Source organism: Bombina bombina, chromosome 3, assembly GCF_027579735.1.
Source record: "Bombina bombina isolate aBomBom1 chromosome 3, aBomBom1.pri, whole genome shotgun sequence".
NCBI classification, from domain to species: Eukaryota; Metazoa; Chordata; class Amphibia; order Anura; family Bombinatoridae; genus Bombina; species Bombina bombina.
Genome location: NC_069501.1, coordinates 844,551,617 through 844,566,920, shown reverse-complemented (window position 1 = coordinate 844,566,920; position 15,304 = coordinate 844,551,617). Strand labels below are relative to the sequence as shown.

At 39.5% G+C, this 15,304-nt stretch overlaps 1 protein-coding gene across 1 annotated transcript in view; it reads left to right on the top strand.

Moving 5' to 3' along the window:
* Window positions 1-15,304, top strand: part of TPP2 (tripeptidyl peptidase 2) — a 217,732-nt gene that overhangs the window by 118,237 nt on the left and 84,191 nt on the right. The window contains exons 20-21 of the mRNA XM_053705476.1: window positions 2,522-2,766; window positions 11,586-11,664. Of these exons, the coding sequence (XP_053561451.1) occupies window positions 2,522-2,766; window positions 11,586-11,664 (324 nt within the window). The remainder of the gene's footprint in view (window positions 1-2,521; window positions 2,767-11,585; window positions 11,665-15,304) is intronic.

Genomic DNA, 15,304 nt, shown 5'->3' with positions numbered 1-15,304 from the left:
GTGTTTTACGTAATGCCCAAAATTCATAAGAGCCTGGTGGATCCTCCAGGATGGCCCATTGTGGCTGGAATTGGGTCCTTGTTGAGTCCCACTGCCCAGTTTTTGGACAAAATTTAGTATATATTAGTGACAAAGGGAAAGTCCTACATCAAGGATATCATAGACTTTATTGATAAGATCCAACAATATGATAATTTGGAGGGTGTACTGTTGTCCACCTGGGATGTGACGTCCCTGTATACTGTCATCCCCCACATTGTGGGAGCTGACGGTGTACGGGGTCCCCTTGCCCAGAGTGGGGAATATAATGAATATGAGGTTCAATGTAATTTCCTGATTGAATTGTTAGAGCTTGTGCTTAACAATAATTTCTTTATGTTTGAGAATAATGTCTTTCTGCAGAAGAACGGCACGGTGATGGAGTCCAATGTGGCCCCATCCTATGCCTGTTTAGTGATGAATATGATTGAGGAGAAATTTGTGTATCCTCATCGTCTCTACAAGGAATTCTGTCCGGAGTGGTACATTTCCATGTTTGGGGTGTGCACAGTGTAATAGCATTATTAAAGGTTTTGAGATTTCACACCCCCACACTGGGAAGAGGTATAAAATACCTGGCTATTACACGTGCAATTCCACATATGTGGTGTATGCACTTAAATGCCCCCGTGGTTTACTGTATATAGGGGAAACTACCCAAAAGGTCAAGGAGGGGAGGTGATAGGGTGAGGGACCTTCTATATAGGGAAGCTAAATGGATATGGCTCTTGGACACTATGACCCCTATGGGATTAAATAGGGAATTTGACTTTATGCCCTTTATTTAATTCTTATTTGGTATTCTGATAGATCTCACATTGTAGTATTTAGTTAGATTTTCCTTCAAAAGTGCTACTGTCCAATATATATATGTGTATATGTATTTGTATATATTTTTTTTCAGGGTTTATTCTTTCCATTCAGGCTACTTAGGGTTAATTTAGAGGCATGTGAGCAGTTGATGTCATAATTCTGTAATTTAATCACATGACCCATTGCATCTGTTTGGATTGGTTCCCCTGTGTTTGTGTGATGTATAAATTGTTAGCATTTGTCATTTTGTGCTAGCTTGAGAAAGGGGCAAGTTGCCCCGAAACGTTGCTCTTTCAATAAAGGTTTCCCATTTGCTACCTTCTACTGTGTTCTTTAGAATTTATACTTATTGCAATCGTATAAGTCAGTAATCAGCTTATCAAGCAAGGCTGTTAAACTATAAAATGCATTACTTAATTTTGTGTTTTACATAAAGCATCACACGCAGCAGATTTTCACAGGTGTTAATGTTAGACCTCTTTCTTAGCTGTTGTCCAGAAACGTCTCCATCGATCACCCCTTTCAAGCTTATCCTCCCAAAACAAATCCATCCAAACTAACCCGCCCCTCTTTGCAAGTCTCCTAATTAAACAGTTAATGTAGCCGACGTGTCTATTATGTCAATCATATTACATAGCAAGATTTTCAGTGCTTTCATTGGAATTTGCCCTCCCCCCCCCCTTCCTTTCTAGATAAGACACTGTCTAAGGGCTCGATTTATCAAGCCCCTACGGCTGCGGTCACTAGACCGCTGCTTCCCTAAGCTCTTCGCCACCTCTAAGGTGGTGAAATTCAATCTCCTCTGTCGAGTCCGAACGAGGAGATTGACAGCTCCTGCCCGCGCGTGATTGGCTGTGCGTGGGCAGGGGGCGGGATTGCACGCGAGCGCAAAATTGCTCTCGTGTGCAATGGCGAATACCTACAAGTAATTTCGCCCCTCCACAGGCGAGCTGAGGCGTACAGGGGCACGTATACGCGCCACTGTACGCCTCAGCGTTAATAAATCTAGCCTTAAGAACAAGGCAGTGGGAGCGAAATCAGTGAAAGTAGAAATACATGTGAAACTGTGTAACTGAATTCTTAAAGGAATTTTCTAAAGGGATATATGTACTAAAATATATGTAATACTGAATATATGTAGGCACACTCTGTATATATGTTCTCTGCTAAGCAAACTTGGTAAAATAAACTGCTAATACATTGACTATTGATTATTTGTGTATGGAATCATGAAAGATTTTCCATCCCATATAAAGGGTTATCCTACAGCAGATATTAGAAGGTATAACGGCCCTTGCTATTGTGCATTTAACCACTTGCATGGGGTTAACACCTTGCTAAAGTCCCACTCGGAAAGTGCAACACAGTGCAGCTCCAGTGCAGGGCTAAGCTGGTGAGCCAGCCGGTCTGAGGAAGGGGCATGTTGGCCCCAAAATGTCACTAATATTTTGTTATAGTCCCCTTTTAAAGAAAGGTAATTATGTTTAATGCCAGACAGCGCATATTTAACAATATTTTACCTTATACTGCACCATGGCAGATGTCTATTATTGTGAGAATGCTAAGGACAATAACATATATAAAATGTATGTATTTATTTTTAAATTCTGATAATTTTTTTCCCTGTATTGTTCATTTTAGTTTTATCTTTTTTTTTTTTTCTTTTCAGTATTCAGTAAAACTTGAAAAAGGAGATTATACAATCAGAATGCAAGTCCGTCATGAGCATGTCAATGAATTAGAGCGTTTAAAAGACCTACCGTTTGTTGTTTCACATAGAATGTCCAATACATTAAATCTAGATATACATGAAAGCCACTGTGCCGCTCTGTTGGGAAAGAAAAAAGCAAACAGTATAACGCTACCACCGAGGCATAGCCAGCCTTTCTTTGTCACAATGCTGCCTGATGACAAGTAAGTGATACATTCAGTCTGCAAGTAGTCCCATGCTGATGGTAGTAACTATGAGTTTATTCAGACATATAAAAGTGCAAAAAGAAAAGGATCTAATGTGTTAAAACACTTAATGATTGTACTGTTGCTTGCTTTGCGTGGGTTAAACACATAGTTAAAGTCCACTTCAGAGCAACAATCACCAGCTTGTTCCTAGTAATGCATTGCTGCTCCTGGGCCTACCTAGGTATGCTTCTCAATAAGAATACCATGAGATTAGTCAATTTGAGAATAGACGTAAATGGAAAATTCTCTTAAAGGGACATAAGACTCATATGCTAAATCACTTGAAACTGATGCAGTATAACTGTAAAAACTGACAGGAAAATATCACCTGAGCATCTCTATGTAAAAAAGGAAGATACTTTACCTCACAATCTCCTCAGCTCAGCAGAGTAAGTTCTGTGTAAAAAGTTATACTTCAGCTGCTCCCAGCTGCAGGTAAAAAAAAAAAAAAATGAAGAAATGAACTGCAGCCAATCAGCATCAACAGTGCTGAGGTCATGAACTCTTTTACTGTGATCTCATGAGATTTCATAGTAAACTTCCTTTAAACTGAATAGGGAAATGAGATGAGAGTGCACGAGGCTCAACCCCTTAGCTGTCCCGGGACAGACATAGTGATTTGCTGCTTAGAAGTCCTTTACAATGGGATGTGGCTACTGAGGAACTTTTGTGGTAAAATATCTTTCTTTTTTTACATAGAGATGTTCAGGTGATATTTTCTAGTCAGCTTTTTACTGCTATGCTGCATCACTTTCAAGTGTTTCAACATTTGGGTATTATGGCCCTTTAATATTGAGTGCTCTATCTAAGCATGAGAGTTTTAATTTTGACTTGTGTGTCACTTTAAATATAAATTAGTAGATGTGTTGTCACATTGATTTAGATGTGAGTTTTCCAGCATTTTACTTTAATTGATATGCAAATTATAATGATATAAAGAATCAAGAGTCCGGAAAAAGTGTCAGACAGCACAAGGATTTGTGAATCACCTGACTGTTATTAATAGACAAACTTAAAGGGAGGCTGAACCCATTTTTTTTTCTTTCTTTCATGATTCAGATAGAGCATGCAATTTTAAGCAACTTTCTAATTTACTCCTATTATCAATTTTTCTTCGTTCTCTTGCTATCTTTATTTGAAAAAGAATGCATCTAAGCTTTTTTTTTTTGGTTCAGAATTCTGGACAGCACTTTTTTATTGAAGGATGAATTTATCCACCAATCAGCGAGAACAACCCAGGTTGTTCACCAAAAATGGGAGGGCATCTAAACTTACATTCTTACATTTCAAATAAAGATACCCAGAGAATAAAGAAAATTTGATAATAGGAGTAAATTAGAAATTTGCTTAAAATTTTATGTTCTATCTAAGTCACAACTGAAACATTTTGGGTTCAGTGTCCCTTTAAAAGGCCATGATACCCAAATGTTGAAGCACTTGAAAGTGATGCTGCATAGCTGTAAAAATCTGACTAGAAAATATAATCTGAACATCTCTATGTAAAAAAGAAGATATTTTACCTCAAAATCTGCTAATTATTCACACCCCACTGCAATGAGACTTTAGTCCCAGGACTTCCAAGGGATTGTGCATCTGGCATATGTGCAGGCATAGTCATGTTATTTTCCTATTCAGCTTAATGAAATCTCATGAGATCACAGCAAAGCAATGCAAGGCCTCAGCACTGCTGATGCTGATTGGCTATTGTTAGGTTTTTGTTTTTGCAACTTGCAGTTCTACAGCAGCTCTAACTGTTAAAAGAGCTCTTACTCTGGTGAGCTGAAGACATTTTGAGGTAAACTATCTTCCCTTATTGCATAGAAATGTTCAGGTGATATTTTCATGTCACCTTTTTACAGTTATGATGCATCACTTTCAAGTGATTTAGCATATGAGTATTTTTGTCTCTTTAACCCCTTGAGTGCTAACGGCGGCTCTGAGCCGTCGCAAAGTTTCCCTCTCAGGTGCTAATGACGGCTCAGAGCCGTCACTAGCACTCCCCCTCCTTCGTGGAGTTCTGGGGACCTCCATCTACTCCCACTCCGGCGATCTGGCCTGTATAGTGACAGACATTGCTCGGGCTTCATATTTTGCGCAGTGACGTCACACGCAATGACACGATGATGTCACTGTGCAACTTTATTTAACACTGACAATTGTCAGTAATAGGGAGATGGGGCATGCTGCTTAGATGTCTGTATCTTAGGCATCTAAGCAGCTACAGACCCCCAAGACCCACCATTGGAAAGGTAATCGTCTAACATTTGCAATGGTGTAATAAAAAATTAAGTTAAAAAAAAACATTTAAAAAAAGTGAAAAAAAGGATTTGGAGGTAAATAAAGATCAAAATTGCCCCCAAAATAAATATTCTAAAAAAAGTTGTTTATTTTTGAAAAATAAATATCGGTTTCAGTATTATAGCTAAATGATCACTGTGGTAACTCGCGTTACTGCAGTGATCACCTACCTAAGAAATATCGCATTCCCTTTTACAATACGGACCGATATTATATTTCTCCAACATAGGTGTGTCCGGTCCACGGCGTCATCCTTACTTGTGGGATATTCTCTTCCCCAACAGGAAATGGCAAAGAGCCCAGCAAAGCTGGTCACATGATCCCTCCTAGGCTCCGCCTACCCCAGTCATTCTCTTTGCCGTTGTACAGGCAACATCTCCACGGAGATGGCTTAGAGTTTTTTAGTGTTTAACTGTAGTTTTTCATTATTCAATCAAGAGTTTGTTATTTTCAAATAGTGCTGGTACGTACTATTTACTCAGAAACAGAAAAGAGATGAAGAATTCTGTTTGTATGAGGAAAATGATTTTAGCAACCGTAACTAAAATCCATGGCTGTTCCACACAGGACTGTTGAGAGCATTAACTTCAGTTGGGGGAACAGTTTGCAGTCCTTTGCTGCTTGAGGTATGACACATTCTAACAAGACGATGTAATGCTGGAAGCTGTCATTTTCCCTATGGGATCCGGTAAGCCATGTTTATTACGATTGTAAATAAGGGCTTCACAAGGGCTTATTTAGACTGTAGACATTTTTTGGGCTAAATCGATTGATATTAACACTTATTTAGCCTTGAGGAATCATTTATTCTGGGTATTTTGATATAATAATATCGGCAGGCACTGTTTTAGACACCTTATTCTTTAGGGGCTTTCCCAAAGCATAGGCAGAGTCTCATTTTCGCGCCGGTGTTGCGCACTTGTTTTTGAGAGGCATGGCATGCAGTCGCATGTGAGAGGAGCTCTGATACTTATAAAAGACTTCTGAAGGCATCATTTGGTATCGTATTCCCCTTGGGTTTGGTTGGGTCTCAGCAAAGCAGATACCAGGGACTGTAAAGGGGTTAAAGCTTAAAACGGCTCCGGTTCCGTTATTTTAAGGGTTAAAGCTTCCAAAATTGGTGTGCAATATTTTCAAGGCTTTAAGACACTGTGGTGAAAGTTTGGTCCTGACTTGAAAGAGATTATCTCTGATATCACTGGGGGTAAGGGCCATGCCCTTCCTCAGGATCGGCCTTTCAAGGCAAAAAAATAGACCTAATTTTCGTCCCTTTCGTAAAAACGGACCAGCCCAAGGTGCTGCGTCCTCTAAGCAAGAGGGTAATACTTCTCAGGCCAAGCCAGCTTGGAGACCAATGCAAGGCTGGAACAAGGGAAAGCAGGCAAAGAAACCTGCCACTGCTACCAAGACAGCATGAAATATCGGCCCCCGATCCGGGACCGGATCTGGTGGGGGGCAGACTCTCTCTCTTCGCTCAGGCTTGGGCAAGAGATGTTCTGGATCCTTGGGCGCTAGAAATAGTCTCCCAGGGTTATCTTCTGGAATTCAAGGGACTTCCCCCAAGGGGAAGGTTCCACAGGTCTCAGTTGTCTTCAGACCACATAAAAAGACAGGCGTTCTTACATTGTGTAGAAGACCTGTTAAAAATGGGAGTGATTCATCCTGTTCCATTGAGAGAACAAGGGATGGGGTTCTACTCCAATCTGTTCATAGTTCCCAAAAAAGAGGGAACATTCAGACCAATCCTAGATCTCAAGATCTTAAACAAATTTCTCAAGGTCCCATCTTTCAAGATGGAAACCATTCGAACTATCCTTCCTTCCATCCAGGAAGGTCAATTCATGACCACGGTGGATTTAAAGGATGCGTATCTACATATTCCTATCCACAAGGAACATCATCGGTTCCTAAGGTTTGCATTCCTGGACAAACATTACCAGTTCGTGGCGCTTCCTTTCGGATTAGCCACTGCTCCAAGGATTTTCACAAAGGTACTAGGGTCCCTTCTAGCTGTGCTAAGACCAAGGGGCATTGCAGTAGTACCTTACCTGGACGACATTCTGATTCAAGCGTCGTCCCTCCCTCGAGCAAAGGCTCACACGGACATCGTCCTGGCCTTTCTCAGATCGCACGGCTGGAAAGTGAACGTGGTAAAGAGTTCTCTATCCCCGTCAACAAGGGTTCCCTTCTTGGGAACAATTATAGACTCCTCAGAAATGAGGATTTTTCTAACAGAGGCCAGAAAGACAAAGCTTCTGGACTCTTGTCGAATACTTCATTCCGTTCCTCTTCCTTCCGTAGCTCAGTGCATGGAAGTGATCGGGTTGATGGTAGCGGCAATGGACATAGTTCCTTTTGCGCGCATTCATCTAAGACCATTACAACTGTGCATGCTCAGTCAGTGGAATGGGGACTATACAGACTTGTCTCCAAAGATACAAGTAAATCAGAGGACCAGAGACTCACTCCGTTGGTGGCTGTCCCTGGACAACCTGTCACGAGGGATGACATTCCACAGACCAGAGTGGGTCATTGTCACGACCGACGCCAGTCTGATGGGCTGGGGCGCGGTCTGGGGATCCCTGAAAGCTCAGGGTCTTTGGTCTCGGGAAGAATCTCTTCTACCGATAAATATTCTGGAACTGAGAGCGATATTCAATGCTCTCAAGGCTTGGCCTCAGCTAGCGAGGACCAAGTTCATACGGTTTCAATCAGACAACATGACGACTGTTGCGTACATCAACCATCAGGGGGGAACAAGGAGTTCCCTAGCGATGGAAGAAGTGACCAAGATTATTCTATGGGCGGAGTCTCCCTCCTGCCACCTGTCTGCTATCCACATCCCGGGAGTGGAAAATTGGGAAGCGGATTTTCTGAGTCGTCAGACATTGCATCCGGGGGAGTGGGAACTCCATCCGGAAATCTTTGCCCAAGTCACTCAACTTTGGGGCATTCCAGACATGGATCTGATGGCCTCTCGTCAGAACTTCAAAGTTCCTTGCTACGGGTCCAGATCCAGGGATCCCAAGGCGGCTCTAGTGGATGCACTAGTAGCACCTTGGACCTTCAAACTAGCTTATGTGTTCCCGCCGTTTCCTCTCATCCCCAGGCTGGTAGCCAGGATCAATCAGGAGAGGGCGTCGGTGATCTTGATAGCTCCTGCGTGGCCACGCAGGACTTGGTATGCAGATCTGGTGAATATGTCATCGGCTCCACCTTGGAAGCTACCTTTGAGACGAGACCTTCTTGTTCAGGGTCCGTTCGAACATCCGAATCTGGTTTCACTCCAGCTGACTGCTTGGAGATTGAACGCTTGATTTTATCGAAGCGAGGTTTCTCAGATTCTGTTATCGATACTCTTGTTCAGGCCAGAAAGCCTGTAACTAGAAAGATTTACCACAAAATTTGGAAAAAATATATCTGTTGGTGTGAATCTAAAGGATTCCCTTGGGACAAGGTTAAGATTCCTAGGATTCTATCCTTCCTTCAAGAAGGATTGGAAAAAGGATTATCGGCAAGTTCCCTGAAGGGACAGATTTCTGCCTTGTCGGTGTTACTTCACAAAAAACTGGCAGCTGTGCCAGATGTTCAAGCCTTTGTTCAGGCTCTGGTTAGAATCAAGCCTGTTTACAAACCTTTGACTCCTCCTTGGAGTCTCAATTTAGTTCTTTCAGTTCTTCAGGGGGTTCCGTTTGAACCCTTACATTCCGTTGATATTAAGTTATTATCTTGGAAAGTTTTGTTTTTAGTTGCAATTTCTTCTGCTAGAAGAGTTTCAGAATTATCTGCTCTGCAGTGTTCTCCTCCTTATCTGGTGTTCCATGCAGATAAGGTGGTTTTACGTACTAAACCTGGTTTTCTTCCGAAAGTTGTTTCTAACATAAACATTAACCAGGAGATTATCGTACCTTCTCTGTGTCCGAAACCAGTTTCAAAGAAGGAACGCTTGTTGCACAATTTGGATGTTGTTCGCGCTCTAAAATTCTATTTAGATGCTACAAAGGATTTTAGACAAACATCTTCCCTGTTTGTTGTTTATTCAGGTAAAAGGAGAGGTCAAAAAGCAACTTCTACCTCTCTCTCTTTTTGGATTAAAAGCATCATCAGATTGGCTTACGAGACTGCCGGACGGCAGCCTCCCGAAAGAATCACGGCTCATTCCACTAGGGCTGTGGCTTCCACATGGGCCTTCAAGAACGAGGCTTCTGTTGATCAGATATGTAGGGCAGCGACTTGGTCTTCACTGCACACTTTTACCAAATTTTACAAGTTTGATACTTTTGCTTCTTCTGAGGCTATTTTTGGGAGAAAGGTTTTGCAAGCCGTGGTGCCTTCCATTTAGGTGACCTGATTTGCTCCCTCCCTTCATCCGTGTCCTAAAGCTTTGGTATTGGTTCCCACAAGTAAGGATGACGCCGTGGACCGGACACACCTATGTTGGAGAAAACAGAATTTATGTTTACCTGATAAATTTCTTTCTCCAACGGTGTGTCCGGTCCACGGCCCGCCCTGGTTTTTAAATCAGGTCTGATAATTTATTTTCTTTAACTACAGTCACCACGGTACCATGTGGTTTCTCCTATGCTATTATTCCTCCTTAACGTCGGTCGAATGACTGGGGTAGGCGGAGCCTAGGAGGGATCATGTGACCAGCTTTGCTGGGCTCTTTGCCATTTCCTGTTGGGGAAGAGAATATCCCACAAGTAAGGATGACGCCGTGGACCGGACACACCGTTGGAGAAAGAAATTTATCAGGTAAACATAAATTCTGTTTTGTAATCCCATGATCGCCTGGATAATGTGGTTATAAATTAATAAATGGTAGAGGAATGCTATTAAAAAATAAAATAATAATAATATTGTTATAATCAACCTTGATGAGTAAAACACCATCTTTACGCAACTCTCTCCATCTTTCAAAACTTCTGTATTTTTTGCAACGAAAATAACATATTTTCTAGTGAAATATTTCTTTTAAAAATATCTATTTTGTAAAGAGAAATAAAAAAAATAAAAAATAGTATTTCAACTTTACGGTGTTATGTCTGCAATCAGACAGCTGTAGCCACCTGAGAAATTAAGATACCTTTAAATAAAGTACACCCTTTGGCGCATCAAATGGGGGGCTACAAGTATTGCTAGCACAAAAATAGACAATTTAATAATAAGTGGAATATGGCTATTTGCTAAAAATAAAATATTTTTTATGCAAAGCACCATATTCCATTAATTGTTGTGCACCTCAGTTATGTGATAGAGATACATGTAGTTCCTCATTTGATGCGCCAAAGTGTGTACTTTCTACAAATGTGTGCTCTGTGTACTATATTTTAATTTTCCAAGTGGCTAGAACTGTTTAATTGCAGACATGGCAATCTTGAAATAGTCTAAAAAAAAATAGCATTTCAACTTTTATGGATTATGTCTGCAATCAGACAGCTGTAGAAACCTGGTAAACTAAGATACTTTAAATAAAGTACACATTTTTGGAACGTACACCCCTTGACGCATCAAATGAGGGGCTACATGTATTGCTAGCACAAAAATAATCAATGTAATAATAAGTGGAATATGGCTTTGCTTCAAAAAAAAATTTAAGCAATGCAATTTATTCCATTAATTGCTGCGCACCCCAAATTCATGCTAGAAGTACTTGTAGCCCCTCATTTGATGCACCAAGGGGTGTACTTTCTGCAAATATGTGCTTTGTGTACCCCATTTTAATGTCTCAGATGGCTAGAACTGTTTAATTGCTGAAAACAGTACAGTACATTCTAAGATGCTGTTTTTGATCATTTATCAAATTGACATGCCTGCAATGAAACAGTGGGAAAAAAGGTGAAATGTTTTTAATTTCTGCTTATTTCAGACAGGTTACCTACTACAAATATTTATACATACAGGTTTTGATGATAGAGCTTAGAAAAATAAAATTACATATTATTTATTGAGTCAGGAGTATAAAAATAAACTTTTTTTAAAACCTGATGATACATACACATATAATAATAATATATTATGAATCTGCTGGGTCTACTGAACAAAACAATATATAGTTTGTATAGTTTATTCACACAAACTTTACTTCAAAAAGTGTTTAAACGTGTACTGCAACAAAAAACTCAAAACCAGCTTAGCACACAGGTGGGAAATTGCTTAGCAGCCAAAGGGTTAATGGTAAAGGGAACAGAAGAGTTGCTAAAGAAATTACAGTGAAATTCATTGGCTTTGAAATCTGTAAACGTATTGGCTTCAGCAAATACAATCTAAATCCATTCAAAACATTTTATTAGCAAATCTGGAAAAGGACAAATAATAATACTTTCTCTTCATGCCGCTCTATGCTATTTTATGACAGTGTGCTTTATTTGAACATAAATGAATAATAGAGGGACAGATCAGGTTTTACTATAGAAAAATATGTATGCTATTCCGTTGTTTTTCCAACTTGTAGATTCCTTTGTTACCTTTAACAGGATACCAAAAGGTGCTGGACCAGGCTGCTATCTTGGCGGCACTCTTACGTTGTCTAAAACGGAACTAGGAAAGAAAGCCGTGAGTATTTTTTCAATCTTCATTGCAAATCTTTGCAGTATAAGCATGCTCTACTCATGTTCATTATACAATTGTATTTGTAATAGAAAATTCTGCATGTACAAAAAGGCAACTTTACCTGTACTCGAGTCTTTTGTATTTACATGATATGTATTCCTCGTACATCGTTTTACTAAATGTGTATTTATCTTTTTTAACTCTTCAATCTGCAGTCACATTGTTGTTCTGCTGTTGCTGTATGGGTGGAAAGCTCTCCCAAGCACACAAAGGCACTTAAGGGACTATGGGACTATAAAGTCCAATTCATTTAATATAGATTAATATTAACTTGTTGGTTTAAATATAAATATAGAGCTGTAGTTCAGTCATAAAAGAAAAAGAGGGGGCGCCCTAAGTGTAGGAGAGAAGATGTGACCAAATAATTCTATACTTCTATAATAATTCTATACTTATGTATCTAGATGTTAGATTAATATTAAAAAATGCTAAAGTGATAAATCAAGGTGATATACTGTGGGAACCAGTGTCAATGTGGTTTTAAAGTGATAAATCATACAATGTGCAATATTATACAGTGTTAATCGATAGCAATGTGATACAGGGTAAAAGTAATAAACAATCAAAAACAAACACAGTGATAATAAAGTGAAAGTCTCTATTGGGATGGGAGGCAGCTATCTGTGATGATCCAGGCCAGGATCCAGGAGCAGCAATCTATGAAGAGAAAAGACAGAAGCGCCACATGGCCCAATATTGTTTGATCCAGAATAAATAGATCTTAAGGTGATGAGTAAACTCACGTTTAGTAGAGCACCTCAGTTAGTGCTAGATATACGGTCTGGGATCTATTTGGTCACCCAGAAGACCAACTTCCTGCACAGGAGCTGATGTCTGTATAGACAGAAGGAAAACACAGGTGCCAATATGGCCTAGTATTGCTGGTGCAAAGGTGTCAATACAAGCAAAGAGATGAATAATACTCACAAAGTGTAAAGCACCTCTCGTGGTGCTATAGAGGCATGAAGGGGTCAATTCAGTCACCCAACAGACTTGTAGCCAGACATCCAAATGGATCCAGAGGTGCAAAAGGATCCCACAATTGATCCAGAAAAGGAATTAATCCTCAGGAAAAGGATAAAAGATATATATCCCAAAGAAAGATGCAGCAAGTGTTCAAAATATTAAAAAGTGACTTTAATAAAATTGTAAAAATAACAGGCAACGCGTTTCTCAGCCAATGGCTGTTTCATCAGGCTTCATATGAAGCCTGATGAAACAGCCATTGGCTGAGAAACGCGTTGCCTGTTATTTTTACAATTTTATTAAAGTCACTTTTTAATATTTTGAACACTTGCTGCATCTTTCTTTGGGATATATATCTTTTATCCTTTTCCTGAGGATTAATTCCTTTTCTGGATCAATTGTGGGATCCTTTTGCACCTCTGGATCCATTTGGATGTCTGGCTACAAGTCTGTTGGGTGACTGAATTGACCCCTTCATGCCTCTATAGCACCACGAGAGGTGCTTTACACTTTGTGAGTATTATTCATCTCTTTGCTTGTATTGACACCTTTGCACCAGCAATACTAGGCCATATTGGCACCTGTGTTTTCCTTCTGTCTATACAGACATCAGCTCCTGTGCAGGAAGTTGGTCTTCTGGGTGACCAAATAGATCCCAGACCGTATATCTAGCACTAACTGAGGTGCTCTACTAAACGTGAGTTTACTCATCACCTTAAGATCTATTTATTCTGGATCAAACAATATTGGGCCATGTGGCGCTTCTGTCTTTTCTCTTCATAGATTGTAGTTCAGTCATGTTGGTAATATAACATTTTAATGTCCAAATATCAAGATAACCTCAAAACGTTCTAGCATTTGTTCTATATTCTAAAAAGAGCACAATTTAGACTTATGTATTATAAATAATGCTCTCTTGCTTTTGTCTTATGTTCATTAAGAAATAAGATCTGTAAGAGGATTCCAGTTGATTACTTTTTTGTTCTCTATAGTAGCTATGTAAAAAGATAAGTGTATGGCCCCAGCTTACCATTTTAATATTTGTTGCAATATAAATAAAAATATCACTGTTGCAAAGCTTATCTACTTTACTATAGTTGTATATATGTTTCATTTCTCTCTTATAGACCCATATCGGTACTTATGGGTAGATGTGCTTTGACCACTTAACTAGAAATGTCTCCCTGAAGTCTGAACCACCTTCTACAGCTTCTGCTCATTATATGTAAAGGATGCTGAGCTTTACGGACCTCTGCTCTAGCAGAAGTCTTTCATTTATATAGATAAAAAAAAATAGTTTACCCCCTTTGGTCTAATGGGCTCATGAGTATAAGGGGCAGCCAGCCCCTGGCTCTTTGCAACTGTTCACTTTTTTAATATCCATGAGGTTTTTGTTTTTATGTAAACTACGTACAGACACAGTTACAGGGTTTACTGCCACATTATCTAAGCTGCAATCTCATGGTAGAGTCTCAGACCTAAAGGGACATTATACAGTGACATTACTGACAATGAGGTAAACCAATGTAAAAGTAATCAAGAGACCAGGAAAGCACAAAGGGCTGTTATTGATGTGTTTAAAAAATGAAGTAGTAAATATTTGTTTATTCCTGGCCCAGTTCTGGGTAGCTGCCTGAGCTTTGCTAAATGTTTTTCTTTCTATATACTATGATGCGATCTTATTAGTAGTGAAAAGGCAAAGTAACATTGTAATGTAACACTAACAGCAGTCATATAGGGCTCCATTTATTAAAGTTTCTAAAAGTAGAAGTGAACCTGTATGAACAGCTCTGCGTCAATGCAAGTTCCCTGAGTTGCAATCCGTCCTCAAAATTTATCAAAAATAGAGTCCAATGTATTTGCATCAATTTAAGCACTATGAGGCAATGATTGGTAAATGAGAAGCCAGTCAACATGGATAAGTACAATGCAATATGTGTCAATCTATCACCCCAAACACATTTGGCAAACCAGCAATACAAAACTAATTACATTTTACTGCTTGCCATTCCTCTGCAGTTTCTGGGAGACAAACATGACTCTTAAAAATAGTGTATATTGCGTCTAAAACGGTTTGTAGATGTCTGGAGAACATTGGTTGACTTATACCAACCATAACACTGGACACAAATTGAAAAGACGCAGCTGCCATTAAATTCAGGATTGAAAATCATTTGAGCATACCAGGAATAGCCCTAGTTCTGAAGGTGACCAGCTCCAAATAGTTCTGAATTTCATTAAAAATCATCATGATTGATTTACATTGACAGTCTGAACTGCTGCAATATGTCACGGTTTATAAGAGCTTCCAGTCTGCAATGGGGCAAAAATAATCGCGACACACTAATGCTTTGTCTTTGATGGATAATTTTCCTGCCTATGCTGTAGAGCAAGAAGTTGTTTATGGCGCCCTATTAGTAGTAACAAAGCTATAAAAGTTATGCAATGTATTTTTCTGGTCCCACTTACTGTATATACATATTTGTTATATATGGTAATCAAAAGAAAACTGGTGCTGAATACACATTTTGGTATAGACTAGTTATGTGACTTTTTGATCTATGATGACTCAGTTCAGACAGACTTACAGACTACTGTGTTCTATGGTGTTCACAAC